The sequence below is a fragment of the Myotis yumanensis genome, unplaced genomic scaffold (genome assembly GCF_028538775.1).
Source record: "Myotis yumanensis isolate MYYU_CA2020_CCGP unplaced genomic scaffold, mMyoYum1.0.hap1 SCAF_9, whole genome shotgun sequence".
NCBI classification, from domain to species: Eukaryota; Metazoa; Chordata; class Mammalia; order Chiroptera; family Vespertilionidae; genus Myotis; species Myotis yumanensis.
The window spans coordinates 14,512,251-14,536,084 of NW_027223760.1; the positions used below are offsets into that span (position 1 = coordinate 14,512,251).

At 39.5% G+C, this 23,834-nt stretch overlaps 1 protein-coding gene across 1 annotated transcript in view; it reads left to right on the forward strand.

The window, feature by feature from the left end:
* ANKRD7 (ankyrin repeat domain 7) overlaps window positions 1–22,951 on the forward strand; it is a 32,744-nt gene extending 9,793 nt beyond the window's left edge. Inside the window, exons 6-8 of the mRNA XM_070425003.1 lie at window positions 1,679–1,782; window positions 6,271–6,415; window positions 22,795–22,951. Coding sequence (XP_070281104.1) covers window positions 1,679–1,782; window positions 6,271–6,415; window positions 22,795–22,951 — 406 coding nt within the window. The remainder of the gene's footprint in view (window positions 1–1,678; window positions 1,783–6,270; window positions 6,416–22,794) is intronic.
* The last annotated feature ends 883 nt before the right edge of the window (window positions 22,952–23,834 follow it).

Below are 23,834 nucleotides of genomic sequence, written 5' to 3' on the forward strand. Positions count from 1 at the left end.
AAGATAAAACTTTTCATGTATAATCATATATTTCTGATTTTAGTAGTAGGTGAGAAAATAAAATGCATTATTCAGAAAACATTTTTTGTTTTTGTTTTTGTCCCTCTTTTGCAATGGGAACTAAGCTTTCTGTAATTGTCACTGTTGTTGCTTGAATAGCTATTACCTTTCTTCCATATTTAGCACATACATGGCCATTACTTATTAGTACCATTTGTTCACTCTTTCTTGGTACATAGGTTCTATGGTTCCTTAAGAGTGGAAGCATAAAAAATCTTTCTCATATATATTTTTTTGTTTTGTTTTATTTCATTTTTATTGTTGTTAATGCTCATCTGAGGATATTTTTTTTCCATTGATTTTTAGAGTGGAAGGGAGGGAGAGAGAGAGAGGCAGTGAGAGAGAGAGAGAGAGAGAGAGAGAGAGAGAAACATCAAGGTGAAAGATACACATCGATTTGTTGCCTCCTACACACACTCTTACCCAGGCCAGGAATCAAACCCGCAACCCAATACATGCCTTTGACAGGGAATCGAACCTGAAACCCTTTCGTGTATGGCCAATGCTCTAACTATTGAGAAACACTGGCCAGGGCTCTCATATAGTTTTTTTTTAAAAATAAGTGAAACTGTGTAAAATGAGGGAATTATGTTTAGATATTTATGTTACAGTTAGCTTTAATCCATACATTGCTTCATTTCTTTCACTGAAATTCTGAAACCGTATACCTAATTATTACATAAAACTTAAATAACAATATTTGTGATGAATTGAAATTGACATGTATCTATTAAAACAATTTTTGCTGTTTATTTTCAAAAATAAATATAATTATTTAGGTCTTTTAAAAATCAGGGTGCTTTTTTATTTTGGTGAATATATCTCATATTGGCATGGAGAAAAGGTTTATTCTTTACTGGGTATGGCTCAGTCCCTGTTAATTGTGTTCATGTGTTGATTTACTGTTAAGCCCAAATGTTATGAGCTAAATTGTGTAACTGCCCCCCACTCCCATAAGATTCATGTGTTGAAGCCCTAATCCTCAGTAACTCAAAATTTGGATGCATATATTTGAAGAAAGGGCTTTTAAAGAGATAATAAGTTGAAATGACTGTGCATTAGGTTGGGCCCTAATCCAATCTGACTGGTTTCTTTATAAGAAGGGGCGAGTATGACATACAGAGAGACATCAGAGGTGCTCATGCACATAGGCAAAAAGAGGGCAGTAATCTACTAGCCAAGGAGAGAAACTTGGAACAGATCCTTCCCTTATGGCTCTTAGAGAAAACCCATCCTGCTGACACCCTGATCTTGGACTTTCAGCCTCCAGAATTATGAAAAAATAAATTTCTGTGATTTGAGTCACCCAGTATGGTATTTTGTCATGGCCTCCCCAGCAAATTAATACACCAAATATAACCTAAAGCTACTTTTTCTACCTTGCTAGTGGCTTTTTTGTGACGGCAGGAAAAAAAGAAGTGCCAGAGAATGAGAGTACATGAAATAAAAATGGTGACTGTTAATGCAGTTGGCTTGAGAGGTTGCTTGAGGTCAGTGCCAGTGTGTGACATCCTTGGCAAGGCATCAGCTAATGTCTAAGGTCTTAATTTGATAATTATGTATTCAATTGACTATTTATGAATGCTGATATTCATATATATTTTCTCTTTATGAATAGATTTCATCATCTGATTGCTAATTATGGAAATAAGAAGAAAGTTAAAAAGATATCTTATAAAGGTACAACCTTGGACACTACATGTGATACAGAGCTGGAGGAAGGTAAGAAGATAAAAACAGAAGTAGTTTTTCTTGTTGGTTATTTGTTTGTCTTTTAGGAAGAAACACAGCTTTCTCAAGTAATATTTTATTTGAAATTGAAATTTTCTCCTATTTTGAAATGCTAAATATTTTTAAGAACTGTTCTTAAGAATATGTGTGACTAAAATATTTTGGCATTGTGTTGACTGAAAATGTAATGTAAAGATATACTGAGTGATTAAGATAATTTTATCTATAGTCTCTTGACTAGATATAGAAAACAGACTAGACTAATTTTTGTATTGCATAGAGATTTTAATAGATATTAGTAAATTATTTTAAAACAACTCAGTTAAGTACTTTGATAATAGATAATATAATCTATACTTAATCACTACATAAAATTTAAATTAAGTAACACTATTTGTGATGAATTGAAAATGCCATGCCTCTATTAAAGTAATTTTTGGTGTTTATTTTCAAAAATAAATATAGTTATTTAGGTCTGTAAAAATCAGCTTTTTTTTGGTTAATATGTCTTATTGGCACTTTCTTATTGTTCAATGAAATAAAAATTTGTACAAATATTCTCTGTATTCACCAGCAACCACACTCCCACCCCACCCTTTACCTGTGGTATAAAAAAGAAAACAAGGTGGGGGCAGAAAGGGACCCTGATGGTAACAGATCATATAAATGCCACACATTCCAAACACTCACCATGCCCTGAGTCTGTAGTCATGATCCGTAGAACAATGTTTGGCCTTATTGACTTGAGGTGAGTAAATTGAAGAGAATTTCCCTGAATTCTTCTTTTATAATTTAATGTCACATACTTTTTCAACAAAGTTTGTTTTCTGGACTCTTGGTCTAAATCCTTATATAATTGTCTCCTACTATCTTATTTTCTTTTTTTAAATGTCCATACAGTTATAAGAAGTAAAGAGTTTCCGTGGTTTGCACTTTAAAACCACCCGTATCTTAACACATATTTCAAGTTTCTAGTCAAATGTTAAATCTTTGCGAGCTTTAAAGTGTAATTGAAATATTAGGTAAAGAAAATTACCAAAGACACTGCAAAAAATGGCGAAGTTAGAAAGTTGTATTTCTGTCAGATTCAAAGGGGATAAAATGCATAGGACCAATGATAAATTATAACTGTGTTGTAACCAACGCACTGAATTTAAGAAATGTATTTAGAAGTAAAATATTTGAACATAAATGAAAACATTACAAATTTACTTGTTTCCTAGATGTGTAACTTCATTTCTGCAAATCCATTGCTGCCACCTTGAATTAGAAAAATCTATATCGAAAGAGCAGTTAAGTGAACTATCACAGCATTTTCACTGACTACTTATTTGAAGAAAAATTTGTTAAATTGAGAACAGTTTTCACCATAGAAGATGTGAAGAAATTTCAAAAGACAAAATGTCTATCTCATGAACTATATTAGCTGAAAAGATACAATTGTGTTCAGTATGTAGGCAGAGAAAAACTTTTTAGTCAAAATACTGAATGAAATATTAGTAAAAGTAAACTTTGCAATTTATTGTGTTAAGCATGCATTAGAACATTTAAATAAAGTAAAATATTAACATGTTGACTATAAATAGAGGAGAAGTTAGAAATAATCTTGTGTAATTAGAAATTCTCTTTTATTTACAAGTAATTTCATTGATAAAGCCTTTTTGATTTTTAAAAAACACTACATTAATACATATTCAGAATATTTGGATTGAAAAGAAAAAAATGTATTACCATAGTCTTATCATTCGAACAAAACATTTGTTCAATTTTTGTAGTCTTTTTAAAATTTGTGTAGCTTTTTTTCCCCTCAAAGGGAATTTACAATTTTGCATTTTTCTTTTAAAAAACACCACACATAGTATTCAGTTTTCACTGTGCTCCTTGCCAGACCTTAACCCCGTTCAATGTGGTCTGGCTTTAGGACTTTTCCCTGGAAGACTTCCTTTAGCTGTCTCCTGGGACAGCTTCCTTGCCTCATGGGACCTCAGTGCAATCTTTTCTGGTTGCCTTGCCATTCTATCACTTGTAGTGCTTTATAATGTACTAGAGGCCCGATGCTCGAAGATTCATGCAAGAATGGGCCTTCCTTCCCCTGGCTGCCGGCACTGCCTTCGCTCCGGCCGGAGCCACCTTTCTGCCTAGAGGCTCGGAGCGGCTGGGGCAGTGTGGAATGCCATGGTGACGACACAGTGTCCTGCTTGCCCCTGTCCACTCGATGCCTGCATATGCAAATCAACCCACCATCTTTGTTGGGTTAATTTGCTTTCTCACTCCTGATTGGCTGGTGGGTGTCATGAGGGTACAGTCAATTTGCATCTTTCTCTTTTATTAATGCAGACTAGAGGCATGATGCACACAATTCGTGAAAGGGGCTCAGCCCTCGTAGCCGTGGCGGCTTGCTTGGCCCTCGCAGCCCTGGCTTCATCCGGAAGGTTGTTTGGCTGTCCAGTCTAAGCATATTACACTTTTATTATTATAGATTCCTCTCCTCCTGGCCTTGTAGATTCCAAGTTCGACAAGAGCTTGAATTTTTTTGTTCATAGTTAAATTCTCATCACTTGTAAAATGCTTGGTGTGTAGTAGTTATTCAATTTGTCAAATACATAATAATAACTGACACCTGTCAGGCACTGCTCCAAGTGCTTGACATATGTAATCTTCACATAGTCTTGTTGAGGTAATTACTATTCATATCCTCATTTTATGATGAATATATGAGGTACATCAAGCTATAGTAGCTTGTCCCAGGTTTTTGAATTAGGAAGCTGAGAGCTGGGATATAAACCCATGTATTTTGGATTTAAACCTACTCAGTCTCACTCCAGCATTTGCGCATTAATCAATATACTACACCATTTCACTTATAAACATATGACTATATCATCCTTGTAAACTCTATTTTTTAATGCCTCACAGGAAACATTTTAGTATTATTTGCAACTTATTTAAACCACTGGTTCATTTAAATATATGCTTGCTGTGAAAGAGCTAAAGCGGAGGAAGAAAACCTAACAATTCTTGACATCAAGTCAGCACACATTTAATTTCCACTGTGGTTTAGATCAATGGTTCTCCTTTTGTCCCCCATGAAATATTTGGCAATGTCTGGAGAGATTCTGGTTGTCAGGACTGAGGAGGAATACAGTCCACATGCACAGGACAGCCCCCTGTAACAAGTACTTATCTGGCTCCAAATGTCAACAGTGCCCAGGTTTAGAAACACTGATCTAGAATCTATAATGTGTACTGGGGAGCAAAGATGAAAGAGATATCTTAGTCTTCTACCCTCAATGAGTACACAAATGTTTAGTATTTCTCAACAATGTAAGTTAATGAGGGTCAGACAATGTGTTCTCTACCTTTACCACGAGCTTAGAGGAAAAGAGTAATAAAATTACCTAGAGCAGGTTAGGGAGAGTCAGGGGTGATTTCAAATGAAAGAGATTTTGTTAGATGGGTTAGAACAGTGGTTCTCAACTTTCTGGCCCTTTAAATACAGTTCCTCATGTTGTGACCCAACCATAAAATTATTTTCTTTGCTACTTCATAACTGTAATGTTGGTACTGTTATGAATCGTAATGTAAATCTCTGATATGCAGGATGGTCTTAGGTGACCCCTGTGAAAGGGTCGTTCGACTGCTAAAGGGGTCACAACCCACCAATTGAGAACCACTGGGTTAGAAGAACAAGTGAGATTTTGATGGGTCTTCCACTCAGAACTTACCCATCATGGTAAAAGCTAATTCATAAGAGAGGCAAAGGAAAACACCCAAGAATCAGAGGAGTGAAGGATCATTTGTGGTACCTTCACCAAGGTTAACCCTGGTGGCAAAGAAGAGATTTGAATCAGGTCCTGAAGGCTGGGTAAAATTTTGACATGGGACATCTAATAAAAAATAGATGGGATAGAGAAAAAACATTGTTTATTTATAATTGAAATTGTGCTGACTACCTATTTGGTAAACATGCGTATTCTAGTACAATATATTATATAGTGCTGGCGTAGTGCAACAATATTTGATGAGTTATTTGTGTTCATTGTTGTGGATTCTTCCAAGTATTTACAATCTTAGAAAATTGTCAAATTGAGAATTATTTCCCACATCTTTGCCAGCACTTGTCATTTGATGATGATAGCCATTCTGACAGGTGTGAGGTGATACCTCATTGTCATTTTGAGTTGCATCTCTCTGATGATTAGTGCCTTTGAGCATTTTGTCTTCTGTATGTCCACTTTGGAGAAGTGTCTATTTAGGTCCATTTCCCATTTTTTAATTGTTTTGTCTTCCTTTTGTAAATTGTTAGAGTTCTTTATATATTTTGAAAATTAACCCCTTATCAGATGTATCATTGGCACATATGTTCTCCTATTCAGTGGGCTGTCTTTGTTGATGGTTTCTTTTACTGTGCTGAAGCTTTTTTTATTTTGATGTAGTCCCATTTGTTTATTTTCTCTTTTGTTTCCCTTGCCCTAACAGTGGTCAACAAGCTGCGGCTCGGCAAACCGCAGTTTGCGAGCCACATGTGGCTCTTTGGCCCCTTGAGTGTGGGTCTTCCACAAAATACTGGCTCTTCCACAAAATACCGACTTCTGCGCATGGGCCACGAAGTTTCAATTGCATTGTATGTGCACACCCCCACATGGTATTTTGTGGAAGAGCCACACTCAAGGGGCCAAAGAGCCGCATGTGGCTCGCGAGCTGTGGTTTGCCGACCACAGCCCTAGGAGATGTATCCGCAAACATATTGCTACCAAAGATGCCTGAGATTTTGGTGCCTATGGTTTCTTTTAAGATTTCTATGGTTTCACAACTTACATTTAAGTCTTTTATCCATTTTGAGATTATTCTTGTGTATGGTGTAAGTTGGTGGTCTAGTTTCATTTTTTTGCATGTACTTGTCCAATTTTCCCAACAACACTTATCAAAGAGACTGTCTTGACTCCATTGTATGATCTTGCTTCCCTTGTCAAATATTAATTGAGCGTAATGGCTTGGGTTGATTTCTGGGTTCTCTGTTTTGTTCCCTTGATCTGTATAACTGTTCTTGTGCCAATACCAGGTGGTTTTGACCACGGTGGCTTTGTTGGATAAGTTGGTGTCTGGTATTGTGATCCTTCTAACTTTATTCTTTCTCAAGATTGCTGTGGCTACTCAGGTCTGTTTTGGTTCCATATACATTTTTGGAGTATTTTTTTCTGGATCTCTGAAATATGTCATTGGTATTTTAATAGGGATTACACTGAATTTATAGATTGCTTTGGGTAGTATGGACATTTTAATGATGTTAATTCTACCAATCCATGATCATGGTATATTCTTCCACTTGTTTATATTTCCTGTATTTCCTCTTTCAATGTCCTGTTGTTTTCTGAGTATAGGCCTTTTACCTGTTTGGTTAAGTTGATTAATTTTTTTTGTTGCAAGGTAAAATGAATTGTTTTTTTCAGTTCTCTTTCTAAGAGTTCATTATTGGTGTATACAAATACTATCAATTTCTGGGTGTTAATTTTGTATCCTAATACATTGTCAAATTCATTTATTAAATATGATAGTTTTTTGATGGATTTGTTATGGTTTTCTATATACAATATCATGTTGTCTGTGAATAATGAGAGTTTTACTGCCTTCTTTCTAATTTGAATGCCTTTTATTTCTTCTTGTTCGATCACTGTGGCTAACAGCCTTCCAGTACTATCCTATCTAATAATAGAGAAACATGGTAATTAACCATAACTTCGCTACCCTTCCCATTGGCTAATCACTGAGATATGCAAATTAACTGCCAGCCAAGATGGCGGCCAGCAGCCAGGCAGCTGAAGTGAACATGAGGCTTGCTTGCTCCAGTGATGGAGGAAGCCAATGTTCCCCGCCTGCCGCAGCCCAGCTCTGAGCTTGCTCTCTAAGAAACTATGTTGCAAATATAGAAGCTAAACAAAACCCAGAAACCTGCTTTCAGTCAGCCAGGATCTCAGAGCTGGAGTCGCAACAAAGTTTCAAATACAGAAGGTAAACAAAGCCCAGAAACCTGCTTTCAGCAGCCGAGGTCTCGGAGCTGGAGCCGAGCCTCAGAGCTAAAGCCGGCTCTCAGCTCCAGTGACAGCCATAGAAGGTAAATAAATCCCAGAATAAAAAAGAAAAAAGAAAAAAAGGAGAGGTTGAGTGCTGCAGTCACCCGCCAGCCTGAAAACGGCCCTCAGCCCCTCAACCAGACTGGCCAGGCACCCCAGTGGGGACCCCCACCCTGAAGGGGGTGTGACCAGCTGCAAACAGCCATCATCCCCTCACCCAGGCTGGCCAGGCACCCAAGCGGGACCCCCACCCTGATCCAGGACACCCTTCAGGGCAAACCAGCCAGCCCCCACCCGTGCACCAGGCCTCTATCCTATATAGTAAAAGGGTAATATGCCTCCCAGCACCAGGATCAGCGGAGCCGCGAGGCCTCCTGGCCCCTGGAGCAGAGTGACAGGGGCAGCGCCCAAACCCCCAGATCGCCCTGTGGCTCTGTGTGTGACAGAGGGCAGGGCCACAACCTCCCTATCCACCCTGCTCTGTGTGTGACAGGGTGCGGCGCCCCAACCCTCCCATGGGCCCTGCTATGTGTGTGATGGGGTGGAGCCACAACCTCCCCATTGGCCCTGCCCTGAGTGTGACAGGGGGGAGTGCCCCAACTCCCTGATCGGCCCTGCTCTGTGGGTAACAGGAGGTGGCGCCCCAACCCCCTGATCCGCCCTGCTCTGTGCATGACGGGGTGGCGCCGCAACCTCCCCATCGACCCTGCCTTGAGTGTGACAGGGGGCAGCGCCCCAACGCCCCAATTTGCCCTACCCTGAGCGTGACTGAGGGTGGCATCGCAACCTCCTGATCCGCCCTGCTCTGTGCATGACAGGGGGGAGCTCCCCTACCCCGTGATTGGCCCTGCTCTGTGGGTGACAGGGTGAGCTCCCCAACACCCTGATCGGCCCTGCTCTATGTGTGACAGGGTATGGAGCCCCAACCCCCCTGATGGGCCCTGCTCTGTGCATGACAGGGGGCAGCGCCCAAACCCCCTGATTGGCTGGCTCTGTATGTGACAAGGGTGGCACCACAACCCCCTGATCCACCCTACTCTGTGTATGACAGGGAATGGCACCGCAATCTCCCCATCAACTCTGCCTTGAGTGTGACAGGGGGTGGTGCCCCAACCCCCCAATCTGCCCTACCCTGAGCGTGACTGAGGGTGGCATCACAACCTCCTGATCCGCCCTGCTCTGTGCATGACAGGGGGCGGTGCCCCAACTCCCCAATTGGCCCTGCTCTGAGCCCGACCAGGAGCTGTGGGGCAGGCACCTAGGGATTGGGCCTGCCCTCTGCCATCCTGGAGCGGGCCTAAGCCAGCAAGTCGTTATCTCCCAAGGGGTCCCAGACTGTGAGAGGGCACAAGTGGGGCTGAGGGATTACCCCCCCTCCACCAGTGCACAAATTTTTGTGGACCGGGCCTCTAGTCCTATCTAATAATAGACAAACATGGTAATTGACCATACCTTTGCTATGCCTCCCATTGGCTAATCAGTGTGATATGCAAATTAACTCAACCAAGATGGCGGCCGGCAGCCACGCAGCTGAAGCGAGCAGGAGGCTTGCTTCTTCCAGTGATGGAGAAAGCCAAGGTTTCCGCCTGCCGCGGCCTGGCTCTGAGCTCCGAAAGCAACGAAGTTTCAATTATGGAAGCGAAACAAACCCCAGATACCTGCTTTCAGCAGGCCATGGCCTCAGAGCTGGAGCTAGTAGGAACCGGCTCTCAGCTCCAGTGACGGCAACAAAGTTTCAATTATAGAAAGTAAATAAATCCCAGATTTAAAAAAAAAAAAGAATAAATGGAGAGGCTGGGAGCTTCGGTTGCCGGCCAACCTGAAAACGGCCTTCAGCCCCTCACCCAGGCTGGCCAGGCACCCAAGCGGGACACCCACCCTGATCCGGGACACCCTTCAGGGCAAACCAGCCATCCCCGACCCGTGCACCAGGCCTCTATCCTATATAATAAAAGGGTAATATGCAAACTGACCCTAACAGCAGAAAGACTGGGAATGACTGGTCACTATGACACACACTGACCACCAGGTGGCAGACGCTCAATGCAGGAGCTGCCTTCTGGTGGTCAGGGCGCTCCCACATGGGGGAGCTCTGCTCAACCACAAGCCAGGCTGATGGCTGCCAGTACAGCGGTGGTGGTGGGAGCCTCTTCTGCCTCCTTAGCAGCGCTAAGGATGTCTGACTGCAGCTTAGATCTGCTCCCCGCTGGCAAGTGGACATCCCCCGAGGGCTTCCGGGCTGCCAGAGGGATGTCTGATTGCCAGCTTAAGCCCAATCCCCTGGGGAGCAGGCATAAGCCAGCAGGTTGTCATCCCCCAAGGAGTCCCAGACTGCGAGAGGGCACAGGCCGGGCTGAGGGACCAGCCACCCCCCGAGTGCACAAATTTTTGTGCAGTGGGCCTCTAGTGTTAAATAAGAATGGTAAAAGTGGACATCCCTGTCTGGTTCCTGGTTGGAAAATGTTCTTAGGGGAAATGATTTTAGTTTTTGCCTATTGAATATGATGTTGGCTGGAGGTTTGTCATATATGGCTTTTATTATGTTGAGATATGGCTTCTGTACTCTCACTCTGCTGAGAGATTTTATCAAAAAAGGTGTTGGATTTTGTCAAATGCTTTTTGTGTCTATTGATAAGATTGTGTGATTTTGTCTTTTAATTTGTTTATGTGATGTATCATGTGTATTGATTTGTGAATATTGTACTACCTTGCATCCCTGGAATAAATCCCACTTGGTCATGGTATATGATCTTTTGTACACTGCTGATGGGAATGCAGATTGGTGCAGCCACTATGGAAAATAGTATGGAGTTTCCTCAACAAATTAAATATGAAACTGCCATTTGATCTAGTGATCCCATTTCTAAGAATATAGACTAAAAAACCTGAAACACATTCAGAAAGAATATTTACACTCCTGTATTCATACCAGATCTGGAAACAGCCCAAGTGCCCATAAGTAGAGTAGTGGATAAAAAAGCTGTGGTACATATACACAATGGAATACTATGCAGCAGTAAAAAGAAAGGATCTCTCACCCTTTGAGACAGCACGAAGGGTCCTGGAGCATATTATGCTAAGTAAAATAAGCCAGTTAGAATAAGACAAGTATCACATGTGCTCACTCATATGTAGAATCTAATGAAGAAAATAAACTGATGAACCAAATAGATCAATTCCATAGAAACATGGAACAGACTGTTCAATCTCAGCGGGAAGGGGATGGGAGGGTTGGAAGAGATTAATCAAAGAACTTGCATGCATATATGCATAACCCATGGACACAGACAGTAGTGTTGTGAATGTGTGGAGTGGGGGGTCAATGGGGGGAAATGGAGACATGTAATACTTTCAACAATAAAGATTTTTAAAGAAGTAAAAAAATAAAATATATTTTTAAAAATTACGTTCAACTTTTAAAAAGTCAATTATTTTTAGTGTGCCTGCTCATCCTATATAATAGAGAGGTACTATGCAAATTGACCGTCATGCCCTTGCACAAGATGGCCACCCCCATGTGGTCACAGATGGCTGCCAAAAATGGCCGGCAGGGGAGGGCAGTTAGGGGTTACCAGGCCAGCAAGGGAGGGCAGTTGGGGATGACCAGGCCTGCAGGGGAGGGAGGGCAATTGGGGGGAGTACCAGGCCTGCAGAGGAGGGCAGTTGGGGGCAACCAGGCCTACAGGGGAGGGCAGTTGGGGGTGATTGGGCCAGCAGGGGAGCAGCTAGTTGTCGATCAGGCTGGCAGGCAGAAGTGGTTGGGGGCAAACAGGCAGGCAGGCAGGCGAGCAGTTGGGAGCCAGCAGTCCTGGATTGTGAGAGGGATGTCCGACTGCTTGTTTAGGCCCGATCCCTGTGGGACATTCCCTGAGAGGTCCCAGACTGGAGAGGGTGCAGGCTGGGCTGAGGGATACCCTGCAACCCCCAGTGCACAAATTTTGTGCACCGGGACTCTAGTATCTAAACTAAAGCACATTTACTCTTCCTTTAATAAGTTTAACAACAAAACAACTATTTAATGTACATCTGACCCTATGTGAATATTTAAACTTCCTCTAAGCAGCCATATAATCAGACTTTTTTTCTCACCCATGTGGACAGCTTAGAGCAGCAGTTCTCAACCTGTGGGTCGAGACCCCTTTGGGGGTCAAACGACCCTTTCACAGGGGTCACCTAAGACCATCCTGCATATCAGATATTTACATTATGATTCATAACAGTAGCAGCATTACAGTTATGAAGTAGCAACGAAAATAATTTTATGGTTGGGTCACAACATGAGGAACTGTATTTAAAGGGTCAGAAGGTTGAGAACCACTGGCTTAGAGGAATACCCTTTATAATTGAAGTCTTTAAATTTCACCTCCATTCCCTCCCTTCTAATCCCAACCACACTAGAGTTATTGTATAAAGTTGTGCATATTTAGGCCACTATTTTGGAGGGAGCAAGTGGGACTGAGTGAACTATATGCTCTGACACCCGTCTGTGCAAAGGAAGAGAGAGCACATATTTCTACTCTTCAAGGGTATTTTTATGGAGTAGTGGTGGCCCTGTCTCAACTCCATCACAAACCCTTCTGAATGTGTTCTCTTTATGCAGCCTCTGCTGGCCAATCTCCTGAATGCCAGTGCTGCATTGTTATCTTCCAGAAACCATAGACCATGCCTTTGCTTGGGTTACCAATCCAGCTTATTTTAACTTTATTTCCATGTAAAACAAGTCCTTCCCAATTGTGATGGGGCATGCCATCTTCTGGTATTTTTCTATTGTTAAAATGTAGTCTTCCATTGTTGAAGAGTCACTTTGTATGCCCACTGATTGCACTCAAAGCGCAGCCCTCTCCTCCACCCCACCCCCTTGCACCTCACACACTCCTTTGTTCTTACTTTCCTTAATGATACCTTTTTAAATTATAATCATGGAACACAAAGTAGAGGAACTTGGGCATGAATCTTAATCTTTCTGAACTTGTTTTCTCATCTGAAAAACTTGTGAAAGTAAAAATTATTCAGTATAGTATGTAATAAATAGATATTAGTTTACTTTTACTTCATGTTAAAGAAATAAAACTGCAACCCATTATTTTTTCCTTTTTATGTTTTTCTTACTCCCTTGGGCTTACTATTTCAGTTTTATGCAGATTTTAATGCAAAACTCACCATAAACTTGGCTATCACCAAATTTCACATGACACCTGGCATATCATTATTTTCCTGGCTTTACTGAGATACTATGTTATTATAGCAGATTGGAATATTGTTCAGCAAATATTCACTCACCTCTCTCTGACCCTTTCCCCTTTCCTGCTGACTTGGCTTGCCCATGTGACTTCCATGGGTAGAAGTGACAGGTGGCCTTTTTCTAGCAGAACCCATTACCCTCTTGCACTCTTACATCCTCCTTGAGAACAGCATGCTTCACAGCTGCTTGTTCAGCCTGGGCCCCACCATAACATAGTGCAAATCTGAACTCAGGCCTGGTTAATTAATACCAGGAACTGAGCCCGGCCTGTCAGAGCCATAGCCAGTACTCCTGAGTAAGAAATACTTGTTTGTTGTTTAAGCCTCTGAGACTTTGGGATTGTTTACTGTCCCAGGAAAAAGCTAATTAATATAAAAATCATGGTCCTGGCCATTTCATTCATGCAGTTTCCAGAATAAGTACTCCGTGTCTTATTCCTGGAATCTACAACCTTCACCTCCCATAACTGTCCCATAGCAGCTCATTGGTACCCCTCATTGGTCTCTTTTATTGTGCAGAATTGCTTTTCTCTTGTCAGTGAACTTGCAATGTCAGCTCCATTGTGTATTATCTCACTTCCAATGTGCTTACCCAAATACATTCTCAAGAAATCAGGCCTTTCTCCACAATTATTTTACCAGCTGCAAGGAAAAAGTTTTCATTATATGTTATATTAGAAGGATGCTTTTATCCTGTAATCACTTCTGAGATGTAAGTGAATCTTACTCAAATTTAAGTAATCACATTCTTGCTTTAAAGAAAATAACTGATATTCCTTTCCTAAGGACTTGTATCAGTTTCTTATTGTTGCTGTAACAAATGACCACAAACACAGTGACTTAAAACAACACACATTTTTCATTTTAGAGTTCTGATGTTCAGGAATCCAAAATGGGTCTCACAGGGCTAAAATCAAGATGGCAGTAAAATGTGTTTCTTTCTGGAGGCTCCAAGGAAGAATGTTTTCTTCCCTTTTTTAGCTTCTGGATGTTGCTTGCCCACATTCCTTGGCTTCTGACTCCCAGAAATTGAATTACTCTGACCTCTGCTTTTATCCTCACATCTCTTTCTCTGACTCTCCTTTGCACATATAAGGACCCTTGTATTTTCACTAATCCACCTAAAAATTCAAGATAATCTTCTCTTTTGAGATTCTAATTGGAATCATTTTTTCCCCATAAACAGGTACTTTTAGATGGGAAGCTATAGCTCATTAGAGTTTTGATATGCATTTCCTTGATTCTTAGTGATGTCAAGCACCTCTTTTTATTTTAAAGTGTTTTTGTTGAGTTTAGAGAGAACGGAAGGGAGAGGGAGAGAAAGAGAGAAACATCAATTGGATGACTCCTACACATGCCTTTCCAGGGATCAAGCCCACGCACGACCTAGGCATGTGCCCTGACTGGGAATTGAACTGTTGACCTTTTGGTGCAAGGGATAACAAACCAGCTGAGCCACACCGGCCAGGGTTCAAGCCTTTTAATATACCTGTTGGTCATTTGTATGTCTTAGAACTGTCTATTCTGTTCCTTTGCCCATTTTTTAAACTGGGTTGTTATTTCTTTTGTCTTTTGAGTTGTATGAGTTTATATATATATATATATATATATATATATATATATATATATACACACACATATATATATGAATGATAGTGACCCCTTATCAGATATATGATTTGCAAATATATTGTCCTATTTCATAGGTTTTCTTTGCATTTTGTTGATTGTTTTTTTGCTATGCAGAAACCTTTTTGTTTGATGTAGTCCCACTTATTTATTGATTTGCCTGAATACTTGAAATATCAAGTCTACTGACCTATTGTCATTTTATTTTATATGTCATTTTTGTTGCTTATAACATAGATAATTTTAATTTGGTTTAACAGATTTCAAGTTGGTGATTTCTTGTAATAATCAACACTATCCCAATCATGTATTTATTTTTCACTGACTATAATGTTATTTGAATATGTCTTCTTCATTTGATCATCAATATTTCTTCCTTAGATATAGTTACTACTTAGAAGTGATTACAGTGTTTTCTTAATCTAGAGCATTCTACTCATAGAACTAATAATCGTATATTTTCATTTTATTTATTTCTATTTCAATGATGAATAATTTTGAACCTTTTCTTTAGTTCCTATAGCTAAGAAACATTTTTTCTACATAAGCTTTCTTCTATTTATTTATTTTTGCTTAGCTTCTGATTCATAAATAATTATAAGGTAATAGGAATTTGGAAGAATTTTGTTCTAGATAGGAATTTAAGGCATTTGTGAGATGTTTTATTTGGAATATGCTTCATTTGTTAAACAAAATAAAGAAACTCCTGCTTTTTTACAAAAAACAAAAACACCATCCATGGTTTTATGAAATCCTTTTTTGTCAGTCTCCTCATGTAATTGTTTGCCATCCAGTGGACAATCTAAGTACTGCTCTACTTTGTGAAACAGGATTCTATGTAGGATATGTAGAGATGGAAACTGATCCAAGATTTTCTGGGGCAATGTGTGTTTTCCATTAGTGTGTATCAGTTCAGATTATATAGGATAAAAATGCTTAATCTTTCCTTTTTTTCTTGTCTTTATAGGCTGATATTATAGATATGTACCCTAATCATAGATAAAACATATTGTTCTTATTATAGACTTTAATATTCAGAATTTGAGGATGAAAATCAAATTTATCTAAAAGTAAGCAATAGTTGTTTAAAGGAGTCAGAGCTAGTTAGTGAGGAGGTGAAACAATAGATAGAATAGTTATGAGGTGCTGGGAACCAATGCCAGCATGTCATAATTTCAAGAGTTTCATCAAAAGGTTGATGAGACTTGGGGACTCAACAGGGTTGAGTCACACATGTAGTCACCATCTGGGAATGGCTAAAGGCATTTCCCCAAACCTGAAAAGGGATTATTGCTAAAAGGCATCTTAATCTACATGTTATTGCCTCCTGTTGGCCAAACACCTGAACAGCTGTAGGCTAATTCCCCCAAACTGAGGATGCTTCTGTACCCTTTGAGACCTTACTCTTTGAAGTGTATTGCCTCCACCTTGCCTTAGGACAAATTGTGTTAATAAAAGCAAGGGTCCTAGACAAGGAGGGAGTCTTCAGTTCCTTTAGCTGAAGGTCCTCTGACCCCCAATGCCTTTCAAAATTTTATCTCATCTCTGGACTCTTTATTAGTCTCTGGATTCCTATGTCATCTACGCACAGCCTTCTCCAGATTCCTGAACCCTTCTTGCTGCTGGGACATGAAGCCCGGCAATGAGGAGAAAAGGGGGCGTAATGAGAGAAAGATGAGAGAAGGGGAGAGGAGAGAAGGAACATGGAGAGAAAAGGTGGGTGGGATCAATCCAGAGATAGGGAATACCTGAATAGGCAGAAAAAAGAAATAGCAGGGGAAAATGAGGAAAGATCTTGGGCAAAGAGGCAGCTAGACAAAGTTGAAATGAGAAAGGGTATTACAATTATGTTGTTTTTTTAAAAATATATTTTATTGATTTTTTACAGAGAGGAAGGGAGAGGGATAGAGAGTTCGAAACATCGATGAGAGAGAAACATCGATCAGCTGCCTCCTGCACACCCCTTTCTGGGGATGTGCCCGCAACCACGGTACATGCCCTTGACTGGAATCGAACCTGGGACCCTTCAGTCCGCAGGCCGATGCTCTATCCACTCAGCCAAACCAGTTCGGGCTACAATTATGTTTAATAGAAAAGAAAGATGGGGTTAAAAATGAGTTGAGAAAATGGAAATGGTGTTTTATTTTGGAATGGGTGTCAGCTATTTAGAAGCACCATCTCTTTGATTTTGGTCTGGAAGATTTGAAGAAAGTGCCCCATAGATCTCACTTCCCGATTTCTATGATCAATGTATGGACCTAGATTACATGTGCTTGTGTGTCAACTGATTTTCTCCTTTTACATTTTTCATATTTAGAGTTCTCATAACACAGGGAAATAGTGAGTGGAGCTGTGCTTCTTTTACTATGAACTATTATTTCACTTGAGATTTTGTTGGAGTATTCAACCAGCAGGGATGTATAAGTGGAATCCAGGACACCTGATTACCTTGAGCAATGAAGGTAATTGAGAGTGCTGGACAATAATGTTAATCGATGTACACTTAAGATGTCTGTTATTCACAGAGAGAAGTCAGGTGTTCCAGACAACAAATACTTATTGAGTTCTCATTATATGCCCAATAAGATTTTTCAGTTAACTGGACAAGAAAATCTTGTCTTTCTTCTTTAAGAAATTATGTTTTAGCCTATATGTATTTCAATGCTTTGTGTGATAGGCAGAATTATAAGATGATCAGAGCAGAAATTAATGACATAGAAAAAAAATACAAAAGGTCAATAAACCAAGAGCTGGTTCTTGGAAAGGATAAACAAGATTGATGAACCTCTAGCCCAGCCGTGGACAAACTACGGCTCGCAGGCTGAATCCGGCCCGTTTGAAATGAATAAAACAACAACAAAAAAAGATTGTACCCTTTTATGTAATGATGTTTACTTTGAATTTATATTAGTTCACACAAACACTCCATCCATGCTTTTGTTCCGGCCCTCCGGTCCAGTTTAAGAACCCATTGTGGCCCTCGAGTCAAAAAGTTTGCCCACCCCTGCTCTAGCCAGACTCACTAGGAAACCAAGAGAAAAGACCCAAATAAACAAAATTAGAAACAAGAGGGATGAAATAACAACTGACCCCACAGAAATACAAATGATTATTAAAAAAACCCCACTATGAATGACTTTATTCCAACAAATGGGGCAACCTGGATGAAATGGACATATTCCTAGAAAAATACAAACTTCCAGAACTCAATCAGGAAGAATTAGAAAACCTGAATAGGCCGATAACTACTGATGAAATTGAAGCAGTAATAAAAAGCCTCCCACAAACAAAAGCCCTGGTCCAGATGGATTCACAGGGGAATTTTGCCAAATATTCAAAGAAGAATTAACTTATATTTTCCTCAAACTATTCCAAAAAATTCAAGAGGAAGGGACACTTCCAAACCCTTTCTACGAGGCCAGCATTACCCTAATTCCAAAACCAGCTAAAGACATGACAAAGAAAGAGAACTACAGGCCCATACCCTGATGAACAAAGATGCTAAAATCCTCAACAAAATTTTAGCAAATCGGATCCAGCAGTACATTAAAAAGATCATACGCTATGACCAAGTGGGATTTATTCTGGGGATGCAAGGCTGGTACAATATTTGCCAATTACCGGGATTCTTGTCCCAGCATCAAGAAGGGTTCAGGAATCTAGAGAAGGGGCTGTTCATAGAAGACATAGGAATCCAGAGACTAATAGAGAGTCCGGAGACGAAATACAATTTTGAAAGGCATTGGGGGTCAGAGGAGCTTAGCTAAAGGAGCTAAGAGTCTTAAATCTAAGGTCTTAGGTTCTCTCCATCCCCAGGACCCCATGCTTTTATTAACACAATTTGTCCTGAGGCAAGGCGGAGATATACACTTCAAAGGGTCAGGGTTTGGTACAGAGTCCATTGTCAGAATGGGGGAATTAGCCTACGGCTGGCTGTACAGGTGTTTGGCCAATAGGAGGCAATAACATGTAGATTAAGATGCCCTTTAACTGTCTGGCAGCCAAGAATTCAATTTAATGTATCCTATTCAGGTTTGGGGAAATGCCTTCAGCCATTCCCAACAGGTGACTACATGTGTGTCTCACCCCTGTTGAGTCCCCAAGTCTCATCAACCTTTTGATGAAACTCATGAAATTATGACATGCTGGAATTGGTCTCCGGCAGCCAATCAATAAATGTGATACAGCACATAAACAGTTTGCAAGACAAAAATTACATGATCATATCAATTGATGCAGAAAAAGCATTCGACAAAATCCAATACCCTTTTTTTTGATAAAAACTCTCAGAAAAGTAGGAATAGAGGGATCATATCTCAACATAATAAAGGCCATATATGATAAACCTACAGTCAAAAGCGTACTCAATAGGCAAAAATTGAGAACAGGAACAAGACAAATGCCCTTTTTTACCACTCTTGTTCAACATAGTTCTGGAAGTCCTGGCCATAGTGATCAGACAAGAAGAAGAAATAAAAGGCATCCAAATTGGAAAAGAAGAAGTAGAACTCTCATTATTAGTAGATGGCATGATGCTATACATAGAAAACCCTAAAGATTTCATAAAAAAACTCCTATATTGGAAACACAGCAGGTCACAAAATCAACACCCAATAATCTATAGAAATTTTATATAGCAATAGTGAACTCTCAAAAAGAGAAACTAAAAATACAATCCCATTTATCATTGCAATAAAAAATTAAGATACTTAGGAATAAACTTAAACAATGAGGTAAAAGACCTGTACTCAGAAAACTACAGGATGTTGAAAAAAAAAAAAAAAGAGATAGAGGAAGATATGAACAAGTGGAAGAATATACCATGTTCATGGATTGGTAGAATCATCATCATTAAAATGTCAGTATTACCCAAAGCAATCTACAGATTCAATGCAATCCTTATTAAAATACCAACAGCATATTTCATAGACCTAGAACAAACACTCCAAAAATTTATATGGAACCAAAAAATGACCCTGAGTAGCTGCAGCAATCTTGAGAAAGAAGAACAAAGGTGGAGGAATCACAATAAGTTAGAAAGCCACTATGCTCAAAACAGCTTATAGAAAAATGGAACAAAACAGAGAACCAAGAAATCAATCCAAACCACTATACTTAATTACTATTTGACAAAGGAGGCAAGAGCATACACTGGAGCAGAGCCAGTTTCTTTAATAAATGGTGTTGGGAAAACTGGACAGACACATGCAAAAAAAATGAAACTAGACCACCAATTTACACCATACACAAAAATAAACTCAAAATGAATAAAAGACTTAAATGTAAGATGTGAATCCATAGAAGTCCTAGAAGAAACCATAGGCACCAAAATCTCAGAGATCTCGCCTAACAATATGTTTACTGCTACATCTCCTAAGATAATAGAAACTAAGGAGAAAGTAAACAAATGGGACTACATAAAAATAAAAAGCTTCTGCGCTGCAAAAGAAACCATCAACAAAATAACAAGAGAGCCACTGCATGGGAGAACATATTTGCCAATAATACATCCGATAAAGGGTTAATCTAGAAAATATATAGGGAACTCATATGATTTAACAAAAGGAAGACAAACAATCCAATTAAAAAATGGGCAAAGGACCTAAATACACACTTCTCCAAAGTAGATATACAGAAAGCCAACATACATGTGAAAAAATAGTCAATCATCTGAGAGATGCAAATGAAAATGACAATGAGATATCACCTCATACCTGTCAGAATGGTTATCATCAACAAATCAGTAAGCGACAAGTGTTGGTGAGGATGTGGACATTGCTGGTAAAAATGCAGATTGGTGTAGCCACTGTGAAACACAGTATGGAGTTTCCTCAAAAATTAAAAATGGAACTCCCATTTGACCCAGTGATCCCACTTATAGGAATATACAGCCTAAGTGCCCATAAGCAGATGAGTGGACAAAAAAGTATGGTACATTTACACAATGAAATGCTACATGGCATTAAAAAAGAAAGAACTCCTTACTATTTGCAACAGCATGGATGGACCTAGAGAATATTATGCTGAGCAAACTAAGCCAGTCAGAGAAAGATGTGTCACATGATCTCACTCATAGGTTCAATCTAATGAACCAAATAAACTGAGATCAAAAATAGACCCAGAGACATAGAAGCATGAACAGACTGTTGAACCTCAGAGGGAATGCAGGAGAGGGTGGGTGGGAAGAGATCAACCAATGAACTTGTATGCATATGTGCATAACCCGTGGACACAGACAATGTGGTGATGAGGGCCTGGGGGTAGGGGGTTATGGGTGTGGGCTGGAAGGGGTTAATGGGGGGAAAAGGAGGACCTATGTAATACTTTCAATAATAAAGATTAAAAAAATAAAAAATAAAAGCATTTCAATGGAGGAAAGATATTCTATTCAAGAAAATGTAGCTGGCCCTAGCTGGTTTGGCTCAGTGGACAGAGCGTCAGCCTGGGGACTGAAGGGTCCCAGGTTCAATTCCAGTCAAGGGTATGTACCTTGGTTGTGGGCACATTCCCAGTGTGGGGTGGGCAGGAGGCAGCTGATCGATGCTTCTCTCTCGTCGATGTTTCCAACTCTCTATCCCTCTCCCTTCCTCTCTGTAAAAAATCAATAAAATATATATATTTATAAAAAAATGTAGCTGAAGAAATTGGACAACCATAGGCAAAAAATTTTTTTTTGGCCTAAGTTTCACCCCTTATATGAAAATAAACTCAAAATAGATCATGGACTTAAATATAAGATGTAAAACTTATATTTAAAGTTTTAGACAATAAAAAACAGGAGAACATCTTTGGGTTCTAAAGCTAGGCAAAGAGTTCTTAAATGTGACACCAAAGACATGGTCTATAAAAGGAAAAATTAATAAATTATACTTCATATAAATTTAAAAATTTTTCTCTGTGAAATTCCCTGTTTTATCCTCTGTTAAGAGAATGAAAATACAAGTTAAAATTAGGAAGAAAATATTTCCAAATTAAATATCTGACAAAACACTAGGATATATATACTCCCAATACTCAATAGTAAAAATAAAATAAATAAATAAAATAAAACCAAAAAAGCAATCCAAAAAGGACAAAAATACATGAAAAGGCACTTCACCAAAGAGGGTATACAGATTCCAACTTGGTTTGCTATGGTGACCAATGGAAAAGCTAGGTCAATAGCCACCAGAATATTTTATATTTCAAGCAACAGGTTACTTTCTCTACCTCTATTGAATGCAACACAGAATATTAATTCTTTCACATCTCAGGAGCAATAATGAGTATGTGTTCTCTCTATAGCTTTCCTAGTTATTAGCCACACTCACAGTGATCTCAAAGGTAGCACTACCTTTGTTAATTGATGTAGTAGATTTCCAGCTTCACTTGGCAGTAGTTTCTGTAGAGTGGGAATAAGGAAAATGACATTGGATCTTGGGATTCTGCTGTGGACATCAGTTATCACTATCATGGGATAGTGAAATCTGTCCTGATTTGTTAGCAAGAGCATGTACATTATTGGGGTTCTATGACAAAGACTGAACTTCCTATACTCTAGCAGGTGGGTAATTGAACACAGATTTGAGTATTGATGTGACTATATCTGCATTCACCACTTGGTGGAGCTCATACACTGAATTTATAGCTTGTATACTGAAGTTATGAATGAATAAACTATGGGTAAAAGGACAGTCTACTAAAATATTAATTTGAGTATGTATTCTCTCTATAGCTTTCCTTTTTATCCAGTTTAAATAGGTTGGTACACTTGATAATGTCTTACCCAAAGAATTGGAGAAGACTGAAAACAGAAGGGCCTCAACTCAAAGGCTCTTCCCTTCTTTAATTAAAGCAAAGAAGGATAGTCTTTTCCATAAATGGTGTAGGGGAAACTGGATATCCACATGCAAAAGAACAAAATTGGACTCCAAAAGGATAAGCCTTTTGAATTCAAGAGGAAATGCTAGAGAGAGAAGGCTATTGAACACAGAGAGATAGGAAAACTTTCCAGAGATTGGGAAAGGGGCAGATATCTGTGGGTTCAGAAATGGTTCATTTTTTTTCCACATTGGCATTGCAGAGATGCAGTAGGCCTTACAACCAGGGTTCCCATTGTTCCTGAAGTTCCCATGTTCCGATATGGTATGCATGCCAATGCATGCCAGCGGCCAGAGGGACAGGCCACACTCCTGCAGTCAGTACAGATGGATTGGAAGAATGATTGTCAGTACAGATGAATTGCTAAGGACCAAGGCTTGCCTACCTGGACCTCTGCAAAACCTTGCTGTAAGGAAGAAGCCCCACATGTAATTAGATTGAATTTCCTATCAGCATGGTCCATAGAGGTCCAGAGTTGTAAATGGTTTACATAAAATTTGATACAGTGCTTGCATTGTTGAGTGTGTGGACTGAGATTCCTTGACCTTACCAATGATTCCTATTACAAAGGGCTTTTACTACTAATTTCCTACAAGTCTTTTGATTGGAATCTGGTTCAGAGTTTTAGCCAGTGTGGCCAGGGACACCAATCTTTATTCTTGTCCAAGTATGATTCCTCAAGTCATAGGAATTCTCATGTTATTGTTTATAACCTATGTTCTCAGTTTCCATGTATGCACTTGCTCAAAGATACCTCTAAGAAAAGCCTTTATTTAGTGATACCTATGAAAGCTTGTATACCAGATATGCTTTTGAAAAATGCTGGGGATCCTTCTTGTTTACTTGTTCAGTTCCAGACTATATCCTAATGTCCTCAAAAATGGCTGCAGAACTGTGTAAAGTAATTAAAGCCACGTTTTCTTTGGCTCAGGGGCCTCCTCTTCCCACATTGCAATCCACACCTCTCCTTCCATTGCTATCCCATCCTCCCCCATGACTCTTGATTGTTTTTGCTTTGCGTCTTGTTTAAATTTTCTCATTAGTCACTGATTTGCATTTGAAAATCCAGCTCTAGATTTGTTTATATGAGGTGTAAGATATAATGGGACCTGAGTGCATACTATATTACAAAGTTATCGTGATAAAAATAGTAAGGTGTTGGCATAAATAGAGATACATATAATCAACGGAATAGAATAGAGGGCCTAGAAATAAATTCACACATATATGGCCAATTAAATT